The 24,400-nt window shown below is 38.6% G+C and overlaps 2 protein-coding genes across 6 annotated transcripts in view; one reads left to right on the forward strand and one right to left on the reverse strand.

Moving 5' to 3' along the window:
- Gdap2 (ganglioside induced differentiation associated protein 2) overlaps nucleotides 1-9,085 on the reverse strand; it is a 57,414-nt gene extending 48,329 nt beyond the window's left edge. Inside the window, exons 1-3 of one of the 4 annotated variants that reach the window (XM_013516489.1) lie at nucleotides 8,938-9,085; nucleotides 8,407-8,477; nucleotides 542-781 (exon numbers count right to left, since the gene is read on the reverse strand). In XM_013516489.1, coding sequence (XP_013371943.1) covers nucleotides 542-714 — 173 coding nt within the window. In that variant the 5' untranslated portion in view covers nucleotides 715-781; nucleotides 8,407-8,477; nucleotides 8,938-9,085. Of the gene's footprint in view, nucleotides 1-541; nucleotides 782-8,406; nucleotides 8,478-8,563; nucleotides 8,638-8,937 lie in introns of those variants that run through there. The other 3 variants (XM_005389060.2, XM_005389062.2, XM_005389063.2) reach the window with 3 other exon arrangements.
- An 88-nt stretch (nucleotides 9,086-9,173) lies between these two features.
- Nucleotides 9,174-24,400, forward strand: part of Wdr3 (WD repeat domain 3) — a 31,161-nt gene continuing 15,934 nt past the window's right edge. The window contains exons 1-12 of one of the 2 annotated variants that reach the window (XM_005389069.2): nucleotides 9,174-9,256; nucleotides 9,393-9,575; nucleotides 11,969-12,156; nucleotides 13,054-13,263; nucleotides 14,888-15,006; nucleotides 17,032-17,110; nucleotides 17,981-18,076; nucleotides 18,947-19,060; nucleotides 19,239-19,340; nucleotides 19,781-19,878; nucleotides 20,918-21,025; nucleotides 21,659-21,889. In XM_005389069.2, coding sequence (XP_005389126.1) covers nucleotides 11,986-12,156; nucleotides 13,054-13,263; nucleotides 14,888-15,006; nucleotides 17,032-17,110; nucleotides 17,981-18,076; nucleotides 18,947-19,060; nucleotides 19,239-19,340; nucleotides 19,781-19,878; nucleotides 20,918-21,025; nucleotides 21,659-21,889 — 1,328 coding nt within the window. In that variant the 5' untranslated portion in view covers nucleotides 9,174-9,256; nucleotides 9,393-9,575; nucleotides 11,969-11,985. The remainder of the gene's footprint in view (nucleotides 9,257-9,392; nucleotides 9,576-11,968; nucleotides 12,157-13,053; nucleotides 13,264-14,887; nucleotides 15,007-17,031; nucleotides 17,111-17,980; nucleotides 18,077-18,946; nucleotides 19,061-19,238; nucleotides 19,341-19,780; nucleotides 19,879-20,917; nucleotides 21,026-21,658; nucleotides 21,890-24,400) is intronic. The other variant, XM_005389070.2, reaches the window with a different exon arrangement.

Genomic DNA, 24,400 nt, shown 5'->3' on the forward strand with positions numbered 1-24,400 from the left:
ACTAATGAACTGATAAACATGGTATATCCAAATAACAGAATTATACATTCCATAAAAAAGGAATGAGGTACTGATTCATACTGTATTCAAACCATTATGCTAAGTCACAAAAACTTCATATATGTTATTGTATGGATTCCATTTACATGAAATGCCCAAAGTAGGAAAATTCACAAAGCTAGGGAGTAGAGTAAAAATACAAACTGATATATAGTGACAGAAAAGTCATTGGTAGTTTGGAGACGTAGACAAACAGGGAAGGATCTGAGGGAAACACTACAAAGGCTGCAAAAAACTTTTGAAGGGAATGGATATATTCACTATCCTACTTGTGATAGCTTTATAGATGTAGACATAGGCTAGAACTTAACAAAGTGTACACTTTAAATATGTATAGCCTATTATACATCAACTGTGTCTTCAGAAATCTGTATGTGTATATGCAAAGCAATATTTAAACAATGCTAGTGTTTACAAAAAAAGAGTTTAGAGGAAATTATGAGAAAATGTTATTGGATGATGATATATTATCAAAACTTACCAAAGAACCACTTTTCCATTGATAACTTTATTATAAAGAAACGGTGATCTAACAGTATTTTCCTGAAATGTGTCAGCTGTAGTATCAGAATTTAATTCATCTTCACATGAATCACCCCAGCTTAGTAGAGTATCCACATCTACAAACTGGGAAGGTGCACCCAAGGGATCCATGGAATGAGAATTTCAGCTTGTCTCTTCCCAAATTCCTCACCAATTCAATAATCCCTTGAGAGTTTAGCTTAAAAGAAAAGAAAGAATCATTTTAATGGAGAAGCAAAGACATTACCTCAGTTCTACTAAACAACAACAACCAAACAATTCTACTGTGAAATTTTTCAATGTTATACTACATGATTAAAGTCATTCAAATAGTCCGTTAACAATAATGAATAACAAAGAACTCCTACAGATTTTCTGAAACAGGAATAAATGGGGATTATTTAAGCAAAAATTCTTTTCAAAGAACCACAACCATTAAAATAATCACATGGCCCACGAGCTGTACTTCCCCAAAATAGGACTACTTCTTCAACATTCACTGAGTGCCCACTATTTAAAAAAAAAGTATTAGGTGCTGCAAGAAATACAGAGGTAAACAACATGTATAATTTAAAGAGTTCAGTTTGATAATGTAATGTGAAGAATGTACTGAGTAAGACAGTGAAAACTATGAGAAGTGGGCTGGTGACTATAACCAAGGGGTAATACTAAATGTTTCAACTAAGTAGCAAGTAAGGTAGAGGATGCATGGATTTAAGAGGCAATGTAGAAAGGAAGAATGAACAGAATCTGGCAATTTATAGGATACGGTTATAACACAGTGATGTGGCAGGTGGTACAGAAATATAATCAGAAGGGGGGAGACAAGAAGACATAGAGTGCCAAGTACTGGAACGAGGTTATGGGAAATTTCAGCAGACAAAATGATTATTCAGTTTGCCAATAAGTCACACACAGTTTCTGTAAAATAGATCCATTCATTCAATAAATCCTTATGAGCATCTATTACATATTAAGTACTGTTCCAGCCACGAGGGCTATCCTAGTGAATAAGAGAAAGTCCCTGCCCTCAGGGACCTATTTCAATGGAGAAGAGATGATAAAAAATCGAGGAGACATCTACCAGAATGACTAGAGGCAATAAACAATACAAGAGAAAAGGTGAAACCTAAACAGAGAGGGAAAGTGAGAAAACAAGACACGTGAAGCTCTTCCGAGTGTTTTGGGCTGAATAAACAGCAAGTGCAAAAACCAAAAGGGCAGGAAGGAGCGTGCAGTATTCCAGGAAGAGCCCAGAGGTCAATTTGGCTAGAATGAAATACGCTAGGTAATGAGCAGCAGGTGGTGAGGTTGGCAGGAGAGGGACATGTCTGATGATACAGTTTATAAGCTATGGTAAGGAATTTAGATCTTACTGTAAATATAAGCGGAAGCTACTAGAGGATCTTGATCAAGACAATAACTAAATATAAGTAACATTCAAAAATATACCAGCTACAATATAATAAGGGGAAAGAGCAGAAGTAGATCAGCAGAAAAAACTGTAACAATCTAGCTGAGACAGTAGTGATGAGAAGTGTTAGGTTTAGAATGTAATTTCAAGGCACAGTCAACAACACTTGCTAAGTAAATGTAGACGGTGAGGGAAAAGAGCAGAATCAAAGATGCTTCCTACTTACTGGTGCAATTATGCAGGCGGTAGTGCTACTTACAGAGAAGAGGGAGACCACAGTAGATTGTAGGGTAGAGTGGTAAGAGACTTTTGCCCTTTACATCTTTTTGGACGTGTTAAGTTTGAGACAATCATTTATGTGGCCCAGTATTTATGTCAAACATAAAACTAACCATATGAGGCTAGAGCTAGAGAAGAGGCTGAATTATAGATACAAACCTGGAAGTCTTGGCATGTAGATAATATTCAAAGCTACAGAAATTGTACAAGGTCACCTAGAGAGTAAATTCAAATTGGGAAAAAAGCTCCAAGGAATGAATCCTCAGCAAAATTTAGAGCTTGCAAGAAAAATAAGTCAGAAATTGAGATACAGAAGGACTGATTAGAATGGAAGGAAAACCACGAAAGCATGCCAGCCTACGGCCAAGTGCAGAAATATACTAAGTGGGAGTGCTTGAGAAGCATCAGCTCAAGTTAAATGCAAGCCTTCAAAGAAGTATTTAGTTGATGTTTAGTTCACCCAATCTGCTCTTGAAACTGGACGTAATTACAAGTTTTGCTAATCTACTCCAATTATTCAGACCAACTGAACAGAGGAAAAATGAAGACTATCCTCATCACAGGTAAGTGGCTCAAACTCAGTGGGATGAGACTTTGCAGAAATTCGTAATCTCAAAAATAAGTGGCTTTCTTTGATGTCAGTAACTCATGTGAAAAGTTCTTTACCATAATATATTTTAAAAATCCCAACAACACATACACAGTTTTAAATTTGAGACGTTGAATGCTAACTTTCAGAACAAAATTCCTTGTTTAAAATAACTTATCTTTCTGATTCTAAATAAAATCCACTTACAGAACTTTTGAAAAGCACCAAAAAGTTAAACAGGTAGAAAAAAAACCCCGAAATTTTTAGTAGTTCCTACTTGATTCTGTGTTAGGTAAAATCACTGAATCCAGATTCTTTACTATATTAAGGTGAAGATTTCCATATTCAATTATATAACGAGGCAGGAGGAGTATGGTACAATGTAAGCGCCTGGGTTCTGACATCAGAAGAACTGAGTTACTCAACAGTTGTGTTATCCCTGACTCTAAGCCAGTTTATTTCTAAAATAGGTTTGATTAACTCCTAGCGCTACTGTGAGATTTGAAATTTGATTATCAAATATCAAATATGATAATCTGTGACAAACTGCATAGCAGAGCATTAGGCACAAAGCAAGGGACACTGAAAGCTACCTGTTAGCACTTTTTCAGAGGCAATGTAAAATTCTCCTGCACAAGTCTTGAGATGAAGTTTTATCTCATTTATGACGGAGATCAAAATGTTTACTGCCAGGACTTTAATGGGCACCAAACAAATGAAACACAAATTGCTGAGTTAAGATATGTACTTCAAAGTCATGACTTCCTTTGTAATGAAACTTGTTAATCCCTAGCTAAACCCAACATGTTTTCTCTGATTCTGTTCTTGCCCAGTGAATGAAAAAATATCATGTAATCAGCAAACCCGATTGCTGCCAAAACCAACGTATGTTTCCCTACATCAGCCAGGCCCTCCGTTCACAACATTCAGCAGTTGTTTCAATTATTCCTGGTAGATTCTGTGATTCCATAAAGTTTCTGGGGTAGACAGTCTCTAGGACATCCTTCAGTGACACCCAACTCCTGGTATTCAGGCTGTGTGCAGCTGCCTTTGACAGTGAATACGGTTAGCCTAGTTAACCAATTGGATACTGCAGAAATAAGAGTATACGACTCTTCCAAAGATGTGTCATAAAAGATTTTGTGACTTCTCCCTTACTGTCTCTTAAACTGCTCCAAAGAAGCTAGCTCCCATGATGTGAGGACATTCATGCAGCCCATGGAAAGGTCCACCTGGCAAGAAACTGAAAGTTCCAGACAACAACCAGCATCATCGGCCACACACGCGAATGAATCACAGCGGATGATGTTTCTCCAGCCTCAGTTGGCTTTAAAGTGACTTTAGACCCAGCTGACGTTTTAAGTACAACTTCACGAGACACCCTACATCACAGCCACACAATTAAGGCACTTGTGAATTCCTGACTTACAGAAAATGTGAAATGAACACTTATTTCCTTACTACGTCCCAGGCATTCATTCATTCAGCATTATTAGTGCTTGGTTTCCGTTTAGTCACTCTAGTGGAAGAGGTGAAGCGATGAAAGTCTCACAAACGTATAATCACAGAAATAAATGCATAAAGTATTGATAAATGTGCTAAAAAAAAAAAAAGGTGAGCTAATTTAGATTGGAAAAGCAGAGACTGTCTCTTCCAGAAAGTGAGTCAATATCAAAAGCAGAAGAGATTTTCACACAAAGATAAAAGTAAATCTGAGAACCTGGAGGTGGAAAAAGACACTAGAAGAGTCCCACAAGGCCACTGTGAAGTGCAGTGATCCCAGGTATCTATTATATTTTACAAACAGGATCTCTAATCCTTATAAAAACTCGTAAGAGTAGGGATTAGCACTCTTATTTCACACTGAAGACATCAAGATTCAGAGGTTCAATAAGCAGCCTAAGGAAACATATGAGGGAACATAATTAGTAAACATCCATAACTAGGACCCTGTGATCAAAATCAAGAACAAGCTGGTATGAAAACCTGCGCCAGTCCCATGCTCTTCTGAGAAGAGAAAGAGTATAGTTCAATTAACGTTCTTCCAGTTAAAAATCTATCTTCATTCACTCTTTGCAACTTCCAAGTGAGTCCAGACTATATTCTCCATGTTTAAGCCAGCTGAAGGATTCACCCTGTCACAAAAACTTTTCCTACCCCATTTCTTCATCAGAATATCAAATCCCTCTCTTTCACTACTTAACTTTAACAATAATCTGTTTATAGCTCTGCTTCCTCTTCCGTTTACTCAATCAACAGCAGTTTTGCTTCAGCTCTCAAATAATCCTAAGTGTACTCTTTCAAGGTCAATAAAAACTTCTAAAAAACATCAAATCAAGAGTTCGTCAAATTTTAGTCATATTTACAATTGATCATTCTCTGAGGTACATCCTCATAGCTTTTATATCTCCAATCATACCTTTGTCATACAGCTTGTTAGATCTTCCCTACTTTTCAAAGCACCAGGACCCACTGTGACATGATAATGAGTGTTAAATGAGTAATGTGTCATGCTCACAGCTCTGACTGTACAGCAAAATTTATGGTACTTTTTTTTTAATTTTTTTTTTTTTTTTTTTGGTCTTTTTGAGACAGGGTCTCACTATGCAGTTCAGGCTGACCTTAAACTCACTTTGTAGCCCAGGCTGGCCTTGAACCCACAGCAATCCTCCTGCCTGAGCCTCCCAAGTGCTGGGATTACAGGCGTGCACCACCTCGCCCACCTCGCCCACCTCGCCCACCTCGCCCACCTCGCCCACCTCGCCTGGCCTTACGGCATTTTATTGAAAGTGTCTTAGCATTTAACAAAGGTCGAACTCTTTTGCAGCTCAGTCTCTAAACAGAAATTGATTTTTTTCACCAGAAAGAGATTACCGCCTACAACGCAAATACACACCTTGGCTATTGCAAAAGAAGGCAGATTTTTGGAAATGGGGAAAGGGATTAGGGAGAGACTACAGGGTAGGGAGGAGATAGGAAGGGATGGAAAATGATCTAACAAGATATGCCATATACATAAACCAATTCCCCAAAACGAACGTGACTATTGTACCTGCAAACACATACGAATAATGAAATTTTTAAACATAAAATCTATTAAAGTTAAATTTTTTAAAAAGGAGGAGCAAACCCAAACTGGATAGGAAGAACTGATCTTAAACAAAGGCTCTTTACATTCTCGAGGGCATAGGCCTTTGTGAATTACATCAGACTCTTCTGCTTCCAAAAATATGTGTGCAAGCCTTCATACCAGCACAGACTTACCAAACAATCTGAGAGGGGTCCTAGACTTAAGATTAAGATCCAATGAGAGAAAGACTGAAGAGGGCTCAAGTGAGGGAAGGAAACAACTATAGTAATTTATAGCCATAGCCAAAAATCTGGATAACATAAAGGGGAACAAGTTTGTCTACTGAGAATCAACTGACCAGTCCTAAGCCTTGTCAAACAGGCTCCTGAAAAGTATTAATGCCTTGTGGTCAAAAAGTCAACACTAGACAAACAGAAGATTCTAGAATGGGTCAGATCTATTTCTTTACCCATATGCTTTTGTTCCTCAGTAGAAAAGAAAGGACCTAAAGAGAAGGGAATTTACCATATATTTTTTACAATTCAAATGATAAACTTAGTAGTTTTTACCACACTGCTGCTTCCATCTTTTTTCCCCAAAAATCCTGTCACTTTTAGTTTAAGAAGACCTCTAAATAAAGCTCTATGTGAGTGGCTGGACTGCCTAGAAGATCAGATTTTATTATTCAAGATTGTGCAGCAGAATAAAGAGAAAGTAGCATCATTTAAAAGTGAAAAATTACAAGTAGTAACTTGTCTACCTGCTCTTCAAAATTATTACATTGATTGGACAGGCCTGGATATAAGTATAAAGACAGCAGGTCCGTATGTCTGACCTCTAATAATTACAAGTTCTACAGTCTTTCACTTTTTTTCTGCATAAGCTGCAGTTTAACCGTTCTTTGTCTCTCAATATTTAACAGTTCAGGGTATATTAGAATATTAGTACACACCACTTCCATCCCAACACCAAATCTGTAATTCTGAAGATTCATTCTATGCAAATGAAAAGTGGTTTTTTAAAAGCTGCTCAGATGAAGAAACCAACTAAAGTGCTCAAATATGTCAACTTCCAAGAGAAGAAGGGATGGTGGAGGGAGGGAAGAAGTGGATCTAAAAAAAAATTAACATGTGTTAGGAACATGTACCAACTCCCCAGGAGGAATGTAATCATTATGTACTGCAAAAATGCACTAATAAAAATAAAATGTTTTTCAAAAAAAATCTGACTTTAACTACAAAACAACAAAAACATTTCTAAGATGAACCCAGGCCAACTATAACATCATGATTCAAGAACACCCAAAGCATATGTGCCAATTGTGATTAGCAGTTTATATTTAAACCAACTAAACTGTGTTTCAATTCTAAGTATTAATATGTTGATCATTTTAAACCAAGTAAGGTTAGGTCCTTGAAACAGTGCATAATACATTTTATAAGATGCATTATTTTAGTATTCAGTCACAGTTATTCTGTTACCAATCCTTATTACACGCATTTTTCCATCTGTCGCTGTTACTTCCCATTATTTTTAATGGTGCTAACTTTTTACAAAAAGGTAAAATCATGACATAAAAATGAACATGTGTCCAAGATTTTGTTTCAAAAAACAGCAAGGCAGATGGCAAGTAAAGGAAATCCCAAAATTAAATACATTAATCGATCAGGAAGTTTGAAATGAGTGTGCAAAAGGAGGCAATACTTCCACTGAATTTGAAAGAGACAGGAAAGAATCCTTCACGTTAATAAAATAAAATTATTTATCACTGAGGCCAGTTATAGTTTACAGTTTAAAAAAAGCTTTCTCTGAATGAGATAATCCAAGGAGTTGTGTGAATCTGGACTACGCAAAAATTTTTCAGAGCTATATTTTCTTTCTTTTTGTCTTTTTGAGACAGTGTCTCGCTACGCAGTTCAGGATGGCCTTGAGCTCACTTTGTAGCCCGGCTGGCCTCCAACTCGCAACGATCCTCCTGCCTCAGCCTCCCTAGTGCTGGGATTACAGGCGTGCGCCACCACGCCCAGCAGAGCCATATTTTCTCTATAAGACGATGCACAGCGCTGTAAGAAATGACCACACATAACCTTCCAAAAGCTGCTCTCCCTACTAGACCTCTTGAAATAAATCTGTTGCTATTTTGTTGCCTTTTCATTCATCCAAGTCACAGTAATCTTGTTTCAAAGCACCTATGCTGATACAAGTATCCAGTTTCACCTTAAGTATTATCTACTACCACAATTTTCTTGAATAAGTAAGAGTTGCTGAACAGATCTTAAAAACATGAAGCCAGCTAATGTAGGCAGTTTCTAAGCTGGCTGCAAATGTCTTGTTCAGTGAGGTGGCTGGAGCTCACTTCTTGTATACAGCTATATGCCAGCTTTAATACCGCACAGCTATAGATATTAAAACACTTTTAAAACTTCTGTGCAGCCCACGCATAAAAGAGGGGCGAACTGCAAGACTTCTCACCTCGCAACAGAACCACCTAAGATTCAGTCAGCAAACAAGGAGTCAGCCGGGTCACTTCCCTCTCTATTCGCCTGAGAGCGGAAACGCAAAGCCAAAGCAGTGTCACCCCAGGGACTGCAGGACTCAGACAACTCAGCATCCTGGGCTCAGCACCTACCCACTCGTACCCCAGCTGCTCTGGGTGCGGGAAATGCCCCGCCACACGGACGGCGGCAGCAGGCTCCACGCCGGAGTTCGAGCGGGCCGGGGCTCCGGCCGCCCCGCCGCCAGGGCATCCCAGCACGCGCACGCCTCGGCTAGGGCAGCGCAGCCGCGCCCGGGCCAGCTCACCCTCGCTCTCGTGGACTGCGCCCCAGCCCGTCGGGGGGAAACCCAACTAACAGCCGCGACAGAGGCGGCGGGCTCGCTCCTCCGGACCCGGACGGGCTAGCCCTGCAGCGCCCGCCGCTCCCAGGCCGGTCCTGGGGGCCGCCGCGGCACCCCCGGCCGCTCCGCCCCGCCCTCCCTCCAGGCCTGCGTCCCGCCTCTCACAGCACTCCGGCGGTCCCATCCAGGCGGCAGTACGGCGGGTAGAAGGCGGCCGGGAGACAAATCCAGACAACGCTCCCCAGGAGCGCAGAGGTTAAGAGCACTCAGTCTCGGGAGGCTGGCGTGACCAGCTGCAAAATCTCTGAGCTGCCAACCACGGGCTTCCGCTCCAGGCACCCTCTGTCCAATCACAGCTTGGCTCTTTCGTCACTTCCTCCTCGAAGGCAAAGGGAACGTCGGGCGGAAGAGGCTCTTGGAACGGACCCGGAAGGAGCGGGTCCCAGGGGCGGGGCCAGGCGGCGGGAACCTCGTGGAGGCTGAGGTGAGTCCTGCAGGCCGACAGCTCCTGGCACGCGTGTTTGCTGCGCTCACACGCCTCGTGGGCTTGGCGGATCGTGGCCGGAGCCCTCGTGGCGTCAGCAGCATTAAGGCAGGGGATATTTGCGGTCTATTTCTAGGGTCGTGGGAACCCAGGTGACAGCGGACGTCCCCACAAGCAGTCGGTGGAGGCATTTCAGCTTCTTCCCGGGCTGGTTGCTCGCGTAGACGGGGTCGCCCGAGGACGCTCGGGAGTATGTTCGGTGTGCAGAACCCCCCTCGCGTTCTCCTGACTGAAGACTTGCTTTAGGGATGTGTGACAGGTCTGTTACCGCGGTCCGGGCCATCGGTGCATCATGGAAATGACGTGTTTGGAGGGACCTTGCTTATAGAAGCGGTGATGGTGGAGTCTGAAAGATTAGGTCGTGAACGCTCTCCAAAAGGAGAGATCTGCGCCTGTGATACAGAAGTGACCAGTGCCAGATTGTAAGGGAAGTAGTGTCAGTGTTGAGACTGAAAAACGCTGCGAGAATTGGGCTTGCTGGTAAAGAGGCGGGTCAGACAGCGACACTTGTTAAAACAGATGGGTGGATATTATTTTGTACATGTTATTGCAGCCCAGAGGATGGTACACAAAGTCAAGGTGACGGGACAAGGAAGGTGATCAGGCAGACAGAGAAGTTATTTGAGAAATAAAGAGGGATAGATAGGATGACTGGATGACTTACTGGAAACTGACCGACAATTTGGCCCTTTTATTAAGGGCTTGGGGTAAGGACAGTGGATTTGAAAAAGATTAATGAAGAAACGTGGAGGTGGAGGTGCCAGGGAAAACTAACGCAGTAACCCAGTGATAAGAACGGGATCTGAAAGTAGTGAAAACAGTCAGAGTTGACAGACATAAGAAAACAAAGAAGTAATTTAACATAGTGGTTAAAAGCAGAAACTTTGGAGTTACACTGGCTGGACTCCAATGTCGCTTTGGCGTTGACTAGCTGAAAGACTTTGGATCATCTAGGATCCTGGTCTGTGAAGATAAGAAAAATAGCCTTCTTATTGTGGAGTATTTTTTATGTGTACAATGTGCTGAACACTGTTGTGAGTGTTTTGCAAACATTAACTCATTTAATTAATTTTACATAAGCAACTGAAGATGTTCATTACTTATATACATTTAATGTATCAGTTACTGTATCTTAAGTACTCCACAATCTTGGATGCGGTAATTTTTATTAACGAGATTAATGAGAGCCTGGATAGCTGAGGAGATTCTGTGTCTTAGCACCAGAAAATGTGAGAGGAGGTTAGGAGTTAAGGTTCATTTGGCTATAAACAGGTTAAATGATGCTATAAGGTATTCAAAGGGATAGGGAGTATCTGGAACTGTGTAATTGGCATTTATGCAGATCCCTAGGGCTGGAAATAGAGATATTGGAGTCCCTGGGCCTAGGCATGATATGTGAATTCTCTGCGGAAAATACTGTAGAAGGAAGTGGTAGATGTCCAAAGACTAATGTGAAAAGCAATCACTGTTACGAGGCTGGAAGAAGAACATTGCGGAAGAATTAATTTGATGTCCTGGGCTCAGAGCATTATGACCATATGAATGTTAACTTCCCTTGAATTTTAACTGACTTTATGTTGATTCCTGTGAGAAAAACACTGAGGCCCATCGGTGATTATTAGCAGCGAATATTATCAGTGTGTTGGGATTGCATATTTTAAAGTTGATTATAATCAGAGAGACCTTATCAAGTTAAACCAAATGAAAAAATACCAGTAAAGAGAAATATTGCCCAAGAAGACTATAATTTTGGCATTCTTGTGTTTCTTAAATTGTGTGAGTGTTTTGAGTGATACTTTTCACTCTTCCATATGAGAATAGACAGAATTGATTTCCTGTTTCCTTCACCTCTTGTGCCTTGTATCCACAACCTGCATTTGATGTAATGCAGGAACTATGACATCTTTCAAAATTAGGATGCTGAGTATCTCTTATCATTTTAGTTTCTCAGGGGTTGGTGACTGGTTACTCTGATTTTGAAATAAAGAACATACCTTCATGTAACAATAATTTTCATCCTATGGTCCAGGAACCACAGTAGCAGCAGCATTTGGGGACGTACTAGAAATGAAAAATCTTAGTTCCCATCCTGGCTCTCCTGAATCAAAAATAAAAGTGAGGGGATGAACTGAGTTGGTTTCCAGCAGTGTTTTCATAAACCCTCCAGGTGACTAGAGTTTGAAAATCACTATGCTAGAAAGGAGAGTGCCATAAAGTTACGGGTTTTGTCCTACTCAATACCACATCTCCAATGTCTACAGTATTGCTCGTCTAATTAGTAGATTTACCATGAACATTTATTGATATGTTCAGTCCCATACTACCACTCAGTGTAAAAACTGATGGTGATTCAGTCAGCAATTAATTGTTTCACTGCATTGAGGCTTTTATGACAGATATTCACAAGGGGGTTATAGCAGTGTGACCAATTTGAAACTTGACAAATATCAAATGACATGAAACTTGACAAATGACTTTAAATAGTGAATTTTAAAAAAATGAAGATATTCAGATATTTGGTCAGTGATTTATTCAGAGTAAGTAAGGGTTAAGAAGCTCTTTACTTGTAATTACATGGCCAACAGTTGGTGTTCGCTAACCTAGCAGACCGGTGTATCCAAAGAACTAAGTTTTCTTTTTTTATATGCACAGATTGCCTCACCTGTAACATGGGGCTCACCAAGCAGTACCTACGCTATGTCGCTAGCGCAGTCTTTGGCCTAATTGGCAGCCAAAAAGGTAATATTGTCTTTGTGACACTTCGTGGTGAGAAAGGACGTTATGTGGCAGCACCAGCCTGTGAACACGTTTTCATCTGGGACTTACGGAAAGGAGAGAAGGTAAGTAAAATATCGACAAGGCTGATATCGATTTATGGATGTTTGAAGATGGAGATACAGAAATGAATGAGCTCCAGTTTGTCATGCATTGATTTTGTGTGGATGGATCCTTAGAAGGCTTTTCTTCGGCTCTAGATAGCCAAGCACCATTTCTGTTTTATTTCCACCAAATTCTGAAAACCCATAACTTTATTTTTGACATCAGTTTACTTAACCTACCAGTTCTGTTCATTTTCAATTTCTTTGTTACTGGCTTTCACAGCCAGATGTAAAATATTAGGCATTTTAAAAAGGTAATTACTCTGCTATGTTGGTGGACTCTTTTTCTTACTAATACAGATGAGGTATAAGAGTTATTAAGCTACGTTTTGACGTTGTGTGACTCTGAATTCCTTAAGCCTATCACCTCTGCCAAATGGGGATTTTAATCTTGTCCATTAACTAAGTGACTGTCTGATATTTTATACTGTTTCCACCCAAAGTGGCTTGGTGATAAAACCATTGTAGTACTCCATTCTGTGCAAATTGGTTTCTGATAAAGTGGGGCCTAGTTAAATAAGGATGAATTTATAACCCTTTCTTGAAAATCTTTTGATATAAGTATAAGGTAAAGTGTTAGTAATTTATTTTGTTGCTTGGGTAAGTTTTGCATGTAATATGCCATTGTAGAGCTTCAAGGAAAATAATTTTATCTTTTCTTGAATATTTTATTGCCTTGTACAGATAATGATTCCTATATTAAAGAACTCAAAATGGATTGTAGAGTCATAGCCTTATTCATAAATAAGATGGATTTGGAATTATTGATGTTCTTGAGTTTACCATTCCTGATTATTCCCATACTTTTCTCTTGGTTATAAGCTTAACTTCCCCACTTTTTGATTCTTTTGATTTCAGATCCTTATCCTTCAGGGCCTTAAACAAGAAGTCACTTACTTGTGCCCCTCTCCAGATGGACTGCACTTAGCTGTTGGTTATGAAGATGGGTCAATCCGAATCTTTAGTCTGCTGAGTGGGGAAGGAAATGTGACCTTCAATGGCCACAAAGCAGCTATCACTACCTTGAAGTATGATCAGCTGGGAGGAAGACTGGCTTCTGGCTCCAAGGTGAGACTTTGAGATAGGTGCCCAGGCTTTGATACGTTAAAGGAGTCTTAAGGCTTAGGATGAAGCAGATTGTTCACTAAATTTTTGGGTGAAACTAGAGGTCCTCAGTGTTCAAAACAGTATGTTAATGGTAAAAAATAACAAGGTGGGTGGATCTGAATTGAGAGGTTTATTTTGTTTCCTATCCTATTTTCTGATGAAAGCCTGTGAAATTTAGGAATAGGACAAAGCTGCGCATGTTAACTATTATAGGACATCACTGTGGAAGTGCTGTCCAAAACTGTAAAATGAAACAGAGAAAACAAAGACAAAATAAGAAATACGGTAGCTTTTATCAATGACTTCTTGTATCTCAAAAATTATGAGCCAGAAAAAAAAGTGTGAAAGATTCCATTTCCAAAAAAATGTTAAGTAACAGAAAATATCATGAGACTACTGAAGAAGGTAATGAAATACTTTTATGAGATAGAATTCGTGTTTTTGAATGGGAAGGCAAACTACTGAAAAGTGGTAGTGTTTTTTAATTTGTATAGCTAAAGCACTTTAAATATCCCAAGGTTTTTGTTGTTTAGAACTTAGCCAAATGATTTTAAAGCATCTGTGGAAAACAGATGAATTGGAAACACCAAATTTGGGGAAAGAAGAATAATAGCAGGAGGATATTGGATATTAAAATGCACTGTAAAGCCATAGTTTGACAGTAATTATAGTGATATAGTTAGTACCAGTGCAACATAGTGGATTATTACAACCAAATGGAAGTCTGGGAAATGCATACAGTTTTATATAGCTAATTACTATACTTTGAAGGTGGCATTTCTGATAATTAAGAAAATGGTGGATTACTTATAAAATAGTACTTAGAAAACTGGCTGTGTAAGGTACAATTTTGAATTAAAGTTTTGTCTAATTCCATATGCCAAAATGAGTCTCAGGTTAGAGACTTACATATGCAAAAGTAAAAATTTAAATAACCAGGAAAATATGTATTATCTGTTATCAAGGTAGAAAAGGACTTCAAATAACTCGCTAGAGTTGGTACCAAAAGTTGAGCAGGTGGCAGAACTGGCCAGTCATGCTATTTTTGGTGATAGACTGATGCAACGTAGAAAACACTGTATAAATCAAAAACTTTAAAAATACCGTTAACCTAAAAATTTCCTATTTAGTATTTTAACCCAGATACATATACAAAGAATTATGTATGAGTGTTTCTTCGTACATATTTATAGTAGTAAAAAATTGGAAGCTAAATATCTAAAATTTAAAAAACAAACTGTGATATATCTTTATTATAATTATGTGAGCACTGAAAACTGAAGATACTCTGGAATGACGTGAAAATTTATTAAATTTAAGAAGAGGGGTTATGAGCTGATATAAGTAGCATGATCTCTGTTTTCTAATAGGAAAATAACAATCTTAGACTGGAACAATGTGAAACAAAGTATCTGCTGACTACTGATAATGGGAGGATTAAGGACAATGCTTCTACTCTTTATATGCTTTCTAAATTTTACACAAGGACTGTGTTTTGCCGATATAATGACTAAATCTCAGTTTTTGACAAGTTAGGTCTTTCATGATAAAGAAACTTATCTTCTGTATTATTGTATTCCTTTAGGATACAGATGTTATTGTATGGGATGTGATCAATGAAAGCGGCCTCTACCGTTTAAAGGGGCACAAGGATGCCATTACACAAGCATTGTTTCTTCGAAAAAAGAATCTGCTAGTTACTAGGTAAAAAAAAGGTGGAATTTCCTGTGTTCTTTTTAAGGCGAATTCATAGGAAAGGACTTGAAAGAAAGAATTTGTTTCATTCTTTACTCCTTTCTCCACACTATGCTAATGCTTATGTGTTGACTTCTTCTTTTGCTCCCTGAACCCCTCTCTCATCCCTGTCTTCATTACTTTTCTTGTTGCTGAGACAAAATACCTGACAATCAGAGTTAAAGGAGGAAAGGTTTATTTAGCTCACAGTTTGTGGGTGTTCCTGAACTCAGACAGCTGCCTCCAGGCAGGGTGGCATGGCAGAGGCACATCTCAGAGGAGAAACAGTTCATTGGAGGTAGAAGCAGCAAGCAGCTGCAGCCTGTCTTTCCCTTTCACCCCTTTCAGATTACCTGCCCTCTGGGCAGTGCCACCCACCTCCGGGTGGGGCTTCCCATTATCCACACCCAGAACTATGCCAAGCCAGTCAGTGGACTAATTTAGTCATCACACACCCTTGATTCCAGCATCATGCACTTACTCCCAGCATCGCACACCCCAGAACCAGCCTCCTCTGAAAAGCCCCATCTATGACTGCATGAGGCTGGTGGGGGAGCATCTAGACACAAGCCATAACAGCTCTCCTTCTACATAGCATCATAAAACTATCCAGAATTAGGTGACCTTTTTGAAATTCCCTTTTCTCTCTTTGTCATTATTTCTTCTGGTATTTTTTCCATGTTCTTTAACCTTTAATATACCTTTTATTATGTGTCTACCTGTTATGTCCCTACAAATTCAGGAAGGCAGAAGATGGAGGAAGGGCAGGTCTGAATATCAAGTGTTTGATTTCGCCTGCCTTTTGAGGAGAAATGTACTCGGTAGGCGTTCTTAATAACTATAACTCTCAAAAACTTAATCATTTGCAGTTACCATTTTTATACATCAAAATAGTCAAATATCAACAAATTCATATGGCTTGCCTAATGTAATAATTATTATCCACAAGGAATGGTCATCTAGGAAAGGCTGAGATCCCAAGGTTTGTCAGACAATAATTAGAAGAATCATGGTAATGATTCATAAAAAGTTACAATGCAAAACCTAAATGCTATCCCCATGATAGATTTGTTCCTACAGGATAGGATGCAGGTACATTTTTGTGTGTTGTTCACGTAACATGGTTGCTGTGAGAGAATGATTCTGTAGTTGTAATAGGAAATGTATATAATATAGAGAAGGTAAAGAATAAGAAGTAACACTGTAAGGTGGGGTTAATGGATGAAGTCTGTAACTCAAATTTTCTGATGGAGAGTTTTTTCCACTTTGGTCATAAAATCTGAATATTGGATTTATACTAGTCAAGGAATAGTGAAGAGGCATCTAAACAAGAAGAGTAGAGCCAATTGGTAGGGAAGAATTGCATTAGGAAGTTAACTGATTAATAGATTTTGAGAATAATGGCAAAGAATCTGATTTTGATTCTACACCAGTTCACACCAGTGAGCTGGTGTAAATTTTAAAAGTTAAGATTATCTGATAATGATGTATTTAGTAGGATGAAAGGCCAGTAATGAACAAACAGACCAGATGAGAAGCTGTTAAGATAGTTTAGATAGTAAGACTTAAGTTCAAGTATGTATACTCACATGGATTAGAAGGAGTCAAAATTTAGAGACTTTTCAAAGCAGACATTGTTAGGACATGAAGGCGAACTGGACATGGTGGGTAAGGAGACCAGAAGGCTAAGATGGTTCCATGTGGGACAATACGGTGGAAATGATGGGTGGAAGGCACAGTATGTCAAGCTCTGTGTTCCTTAGTACTCGGAATTCAAGGCGTTTTTGTGCTTGTGGGTGGAACAGCTAATTTTCTACATAAGAATACTCAAGAGTTAGGATGCTTTGCTTTCAGAAGGAAGGTCGGGTGCAGTAGTAGCTGGAGACATTATTGCTGTACAGTACGTCATCTTTTTAATGCAACAAATGAATTATTTCCCTCTTAGTAATGACTCTTAAATGGTAAGTTTTTCTCTCTCTCTGTTTCTCCTTTTAGTGGGAAAGATACGATGGTGAAGTGGTGGGACCTTGATACCCAGCACTGTTTCAAAACAATGATTGGCCACCGAGCTGAGGTATGTGTAGGGTCGTGGGCCCGGGGGAGAGAATGCCAAGGCAAAGATGCTTTTCTTTTCTGGCCTTTTTAAAGCTTTGTTTTCACTACTTGTAGTCATCATTGTATGCTGTCTTGAGAAACAGTGTGATTTGTTTGGTGAAAGCCGCACTAGCTATTAGAGCATTTAATGAAAATTGGCCCTGGGCAGGTTTTAGACTATGAGTTTCCTAATTTTTAAGTTGTAGAGGGCTTTAATAACACTGTGTGTAGTAGTTGTAACCGTGACACATAAATGCTGAAGTATACCTATTATGGTTGCCTGAACGTAGATCTCTTCAGTCAAGTTCATGGAATAGTTTACACATCTTTGCATCCTCCTCAGTACTTTGTTTATATCAGGCTTTCAAAAATATACTGTCTGGAATGAATAAAGAAGAAAAGCATATTAAATCCTTCAGTGCTTATTTGCAACAATATTGTTTTTACTGTGTAAATATTAGAACTGAAGAGTATGCAATTGATGTTATTGGGGCACTTTTTTTTTGTTTTGGCTAGACACTACTGAAAGCAAAACAGTATGAGACCTCGAATATTTTTTTGAGTGGAGTGTAGTTAGAATTTATGCTAAACAGCCATTATCTAAATTTGGCAGTAAGAGGTGACTGAGTAACTCCTAGTATCTCCAAGCTGCGAGTCCATTACAAGCCATTGTCTAGTCTCTGTAAAGGTGATATTTCTCTTAGTATATTTTTGAAAGGTTTGGTTTTATGTGCCTTTTCTTAGACTTTGAAATTTCAGAGAGATTTTCTTATTGTATAGTTGGGCTTTTCTAGTGTCACATTATGCAATCTGAAATCTCAAAATTGTGTCATCTTTTCCTACTCTTTAGGTGTGGGGGCTGGTTCTGGTGTCAGAAGAAAAGCGACTCATCACTGGGGCTTCAGACAGTGAGCTGAGGGCCTGGGACATAGACTATCTGCAAGAGGTAATTTTTTGGATCTGGGGCAGTGTTACATGTTAGCAGGTTTTTTTTTTTTTTTCATTGAACTTAGAATTAGATGTAATTATTACATAGTACTAGAAGAAATTCTATCACATTGGTAACCTGAAACTTCTAAACAAAGCTTTTTCTTCATTATATATTCATTGTCCTTATTTATTTAAGCCCCTAACTAGAGTATCATTAGGCCTACAGCTTCTGGTGCTGTTAACATTTAGTTCGTAGCATTCTTGCCCTATTATTCCTGAATCTCTAACTATCCATGGATGGATTTCAAAGTATTTGGGAACCTTTCCTCTCACAAAATTCTATGTAGAATTTATGTTTTTATAAATATGTATATCTTGAGAAGATTTATAACTATTTCTCAGATACTCAAAGAATTTGGGTTAGCCTGAATTAGGTTTATAGTGTTATCTCCATATAGCCATTTTGATGGGCTATACATGCAGGCTAGGGTTCATATTTTCTTTGCATAAGGAGAAAATGTAAGCTGTCTTGCAGTGCCTTTGTGATTTATAACGCCAATTTGAATCTTTCCCTCTAGAGTACGGTAAACCTTCATCTAGGAATAGAGGAAGTTTTGAAATTTATAAGGAATGGATCATTAGTTTTATACTATTGTTTACTAAACTGCAGTTTTTATACTATAGAAAGTTATTGGAGTAGTCTAATGAGTACTTGCTATATATTACTAAGTTTTAGTACTTGTCCTTCTGTTGAAGAGGCTTGGATCAAAAAGATCACTAATCAAGCTATTAATTGTCGTAGAAAATTATTCTAAATCATTAGTGTTAAGAATCATATCCTGAAATACATTATTTCATCTTTTATTTTCCAACTTTTATAAAACAGATTGAAGACCTGGAAGAACCAGAGCACAAAAAAATCAGAGAGTCTTCTCCCAGAGTCCAGGACACACTTGGTGCAGAGGATGGTGCTCCTGAGGTGGACGAGACTCCTGAGGATGTAATTCACTTTTGTTACTTCAGCTGAATTGAGTACTGAGAACTGCAGATTTTTTAAATGTGTAATTCTTGTCATCATTTACGGAATATTTTTGTCAACTTCATTTATTAGAATCACATGCTTTCAGAGATGCAGCATAACTAACATTTAAACTTTATCTTCTGTTGCTTTTGCGTAGCGCATCCTTTCATGCAAGAAAGCGGGCTCCATAATTCGGGAAGGAAGGGACAGAGTTGTAAACCTTGCAGTTGACAAGACAGGCAGGATTCTTGCTTGCCACGTGAGTACCAGGCTTTGGAGAAAGTAAGAGGGATTAGGCTGTTCCTTTCAAGTATAGTATTCCTGTTTTTTTTTTTACATTCAGTATAGAGACAGATTTTCTTTTATCATATTAGTAGTTCATTATATATGATACTATGTGGGTCTAAAATCTCTAGTTCATGTTAGCCTAACAGCAAATCTAGTTACTTTTATTATTCTTAAATGCTGGTTTTTCCAAGCAATATAAAAGTGTATACCTCTTGTTTACTCTTCAGAACAATGCTGTGAGTAGGAAGTGGTACCTTTCTTTCCAGCTGAGGCAACAAACTTAGATTGAGGTGTTTCAGATAATAACGTGACTGAGGGAAGCAAAGCAGATGTTACTGTTTAGATCTTACAGCACATCAGCAAAATTACACACTGCCTCTTTTGGACTTTATCAGCCTTTTGCGTTTCTAGGGAACTGATTCTGTGCTAGAAGTGTTTTGTATTCTTTCCAAAGAGGAAGTTCAAAAGAAAATGGATAAGAAAATGAAGAAAGCTAGGAAAAAAGCAAGGTATGTTTTCTTTCTACCTATTAATGAAGTATCCTGGGTAGGCCATATATTACTGAGAAAAACTGTTGGCTTTGTTAAGAAAATGTTTACCCTATTACCAGTGATTGTTAAAAATGAGAAAAAAATTTGTGGGTCTGAGTTCATGTTTGAATTTTTGGTTTTTGGTACATTTTTGTAACTAAAACATTTCTGCATCTTAGACTTAGGCCTACAAAGAACTAGAAAGATGTGCAGGTTTTTAAGAATAGTTTCAAGCTACTTAACTCTCAAAGTCTAACATCCTGCCTTTAATGGCAGCAGCCTATAAGGAAGAAAGCAGGGTTGCATAATGTTAACCTTTAAGACTGAGAAGAAAGACTGAACATTTATGTTATTGAAGCTTAGAGCAGTATAACCTTGAAAGAGATCATTGTAACCATAGCCAGGTCCTTTTGTATGCTACACAAGAACTTTACCATTGAGCTACATCTCTAGCTTTGAAATTTACTTATTTATTTTTAAAATTTTGACATGCGGTCTCATTGTGTTGCCTAGGCTGGCCTCGAACTTGCCGTCTTCCTCTTTCAGCTTTTTGAATAGCTAGGACTGCAGGTGTGCACCACCGCACCTGGCAATCCATTCTTTAGTGGTTGAAATTTATCAAGTCTCAAAAAGATATAATGACATCTGACTTAGCAGATCGTTTGAGACCTGTCTTGATTTATTTGCCATGGATGGATTGTTAAGTGCAGGATTATTTACAAAGTCCTAGAGTTTGAAAAATTTACTAGAAACATTTCAGTGAAATAATTTGAATTACAAAGGCTTCTTCCCAGAAGTATTACAGGCTGTTGCATTCAGAATCCATTTACTGAGGGTTTCTATTAAGTGGAATAATATTTTACAATAATTAATTTTAATGGTTATCCTTTGTGGTGAAGTAACTTTCCAAGAACCACATAGCTTTTTTATCATGGGGCCATATTTTGGATTGGAAGAGCAAAGCTGCTTTCTATACAAGTGATAGGTTGATACTCTTTTTTCCCCCATTTTTCCCTAGATTAAACTCTTGCAAAGGAGAGGAGGAGGACCTCGAAATTAATATTGAAATGACTCTGAAAGATGAAATCCAGCGAGTAGCTAATATCAAAACATCTGCCAAAATCAAGTAAGTAAAACTGTAGTATCTGAAGTTTTTATAAGAATAGTAAATTATAGGTGGGTGTGGTGGTGTACACCTATAATCCCAGCCCTCATGAGGCTGAGGCAAGAGGATCACTACAAGTTTGAGGCCAGTGTGAACTATATAGCAAGACCTTGGCTCAAAAAAGAATAGTAAGTTACAAAGTATTATGGGTTCTTCATATAATTACTAGGTGTCTATATGAATTATGAATTTGGAGATACTAATCACGAGATATCCACGTCACACTGTCCCTGTGACCTTCACCATGGCCACACTGACTTATTCTATATTTGGATTATTATAGCCTTTTACCTATTTGTTATGGTCCTTTTCTGCTGCCAATTTAAAAAAAAATTGTATATCCCATGTTCAGAAAACATTTAAGGTCGCTTTAATAAATGTATACACAGAAACAGGATATATGTCAGAAATGAGCCCAAGTAGTTTGACTTAAAAGTCTGTACTTGACTACTGCTCAATACTCAGAGCAGTCTTGTTAAGTTCTGTTACATGTTCATATATCACATAGATTGAGAGCGTCACAGAGTCTTTCTCGTAGAAAGCATTAGAGGATGTAGCCCGTGCTAGAATGCTTATGATTATTTTCCCATGCAGATCCTTTGACTTGATCCATTCGCCTCAAGGAGAGTTAAAGGCTGTCTTCCTGCTCCAAAACAACCTGGTGGAATTATATTCACTCAGTGCATCGTTGCCTGCTCCCCAGCCTGTCAGGACCGGCAGAATCACCATTGGGGGTCATCGCAGTGATGTGAGGACCTTGTCGTTCAGCTCAGACAATATTGCTGTTCTTTCAGCAGCAGCTGATTCCATTAAGATATGGAACAGGTTTGTGAAATGATGTTCCCCATAGCTTTATCCAGTGAAATTTCCTTTCCTTGGAATTGTTTTTTTGGTTCTCTAGGTGGTTGATAATTAGCTTCTTAAGATCCTACATACAATTCTCTAAAAATATATGTTAAGTGTATTTTGGCCATTGGCCTATGGGTCTCAGTACAAAAATACATCTTTTTGAATTTGATACAAAAAAAAAAACAAGCTTTTTTCCATCTCTGAAACTTTGTAGTTGACCTTGGCTCGAGAGACCAGGACCATATTGCCTACTCTTTAAAATTATGTATATTCTTAGTGCTGTTTATAATTTTCCATCATTCTTTTTTTTTCTATTGGTGACTGTTTTATACATTTCTCAAGTGTCAGATACTTCTACCACCTTTAAGCTAATAACCTTGTTTCCTGGGTCCCTGAAAAATGGAAGCATCTAGAAGAACATTCATAATACTATCAATATACAAACAGTGTGGTTGTGTTTCTGTCCATGTCATTGTCTTTCTCTATTGCTTGTTGGTCTTCCTAAACAAGGCTGATCACAACTTACATTTGAGGTCCTTTCTCTTTTTTCTAGCAATTTTCCTTTCTCCTACATTAATTTCTTCTCTTATGGATCATTCTTCTCAGCCTGAACATATGCTCTGATATTTCTCCCGTATGAAAATAAATAACCCTCATTCATCCCTTCATCATTTTCCAGTTACTACCCCATTCTCTGATTCCTTTTCTCCATTCTGTTTTCCTCTTTCCTCTTTGAGGCTTTTAACCACCTCCGCCCCCTTCACCAAAATAGCTGTCATCCCATCAGGGATCATGTTTCTAAATCCAGCAATTGACAAGATTCATTTGATGCTGTCTCCTTGGATGTATGTAGGAGAAAGGAAATACATAATGTAGGAGAAAGGAAATTGTATGTAGGATCTTTCTCCTCTCTGAAACACTTTTTAAAAACTTGTATTATGTCCCTTTCCTTTGCATGATATTTTTTCTCAGTCCTTAGAAGTGCTTCAGGACACTCTTTCAACCTTTCCTCTACCTAAACTCACTTTCTGTGGTCTGTAGTCGTGTAACAGTCTCTGTTTCACGACACATAGATTTATACCTCGCATTAGGCTCTCCTCTGAATATCACATTCTCATATCCAAATACTTTATGTCACCACTCTGATGTCTGTTAGACATCAACAGTTAACTTCCTCTCAGTGTTCTAGCCCAAGGCCTTGTAGCCATTCTTAATGCTTTCTCGTATCCCATGTCCATTCAATTTATTAGCAAATCCAACTAGCTCTAATTCTGAATCCAACCACAGCTCACTACCTCTGCTGCCACCACCTGAGTTCACAACACCCTCCTCTCACCTGCAGGCTGGCTGTGGCCCCTGACGGTTCTCCCTTTTCCTTGCTTGTCAGCACAGCAGCTGGTATAATCTTTTTGCAGTGGGAGTTAGCTAACTTCCAATAGTTCCATCTCATTTTGCAGAGCAAAGTCCTTGACAGACCTTGTCTCTTACTACTCTACTCTTCAGATCGACTAGAGCTGCACTGGCCTTCTTGTTATCCCTTGATCACAACAAAATGTGCTGCCTCGTGTTTTTTTCTGTCTGAAACCATCTTTCCCTAGGTGTCCATAGGCTTTTCCTGCCTTTTTATGAAATAACCATCCTGTTGTCCCTATTCCTTGCCCTTTCATTCTTTGTCCAACATGCCCTTTCTCCATAGCACCTACTAGCATCTCGTGTATCAAATGTTTACATATTTATCACTACCAAAGAATGTTAAACTTTGTGAAGTTAAGGACCTCTACTCTTTTACCCACTTTTGTATTTCTAGCACTTGTATTAGTACCTGCCATGTTGTAGGCATTTAGTAAATGTTGAATGTAGTGAAGCATTTGATATATGCAGGCATGCCATCACTCAACAGAAGGGAAACATGCTGAGAAATTCATTGTTAGGTGATCTTCCCATTATACGAACATAGTTGAGTGTACTTACCTAAACCTATGTAGTATATAGGTCAGTCACTTGTCATGACCTCTAATGCAGTCAAGGTAAGTGGTAGCATGAGGTATATGGGATGCAGCCAGGGTAACATGGCATTCTGTTTTAGAGTAAAACTTTTTTATAACTAGAGTATCCTCTAGTCAAAAGTATAGTATTATAAACATACAAATCAATAACGTAGTTGTTAATTATTATCAGGTGTTATGTACCTTACATACTTGTGTGCTTTGTACTTTAACTGGCAAAGCAATAGGTGTGTGTACACCAGCATCACCACAAACATGTGAGTAGTGCACTACACCAGAGCGGTACAACCCTTACAGTATCACAAGTGATAGGAAATTTTCAACCCCAGTATAATGTACAACTGCCGTAAGTTTGGCCCATCATTGACCAGAGCATCATTGTGCAGCACATAGCCATAATTGTTGAATGGATAAATGGCCGTGGTTCTATAAAGTGAAGTTTACATATAGAAAAATGTAATGATATATTTATTCAGTTTTA

The sequence above is a fragment of the Chinchilla lanigera genome, unplaced genomic scaffold (assembly GCF_000276665.1).
Source record: "Chinchilla lanigera isolate Chin_1 unplaced genomic scaffold, ChiLan1.0 scaffold00034, whole genome shotgun sequence".
Classification (NCBI taxonomy): Eukaryota; Metazoa; Chordata; class Mammalia; order Rodentia; family Chinchillidae; genus Chinchilla; species Chinchilla lanigera.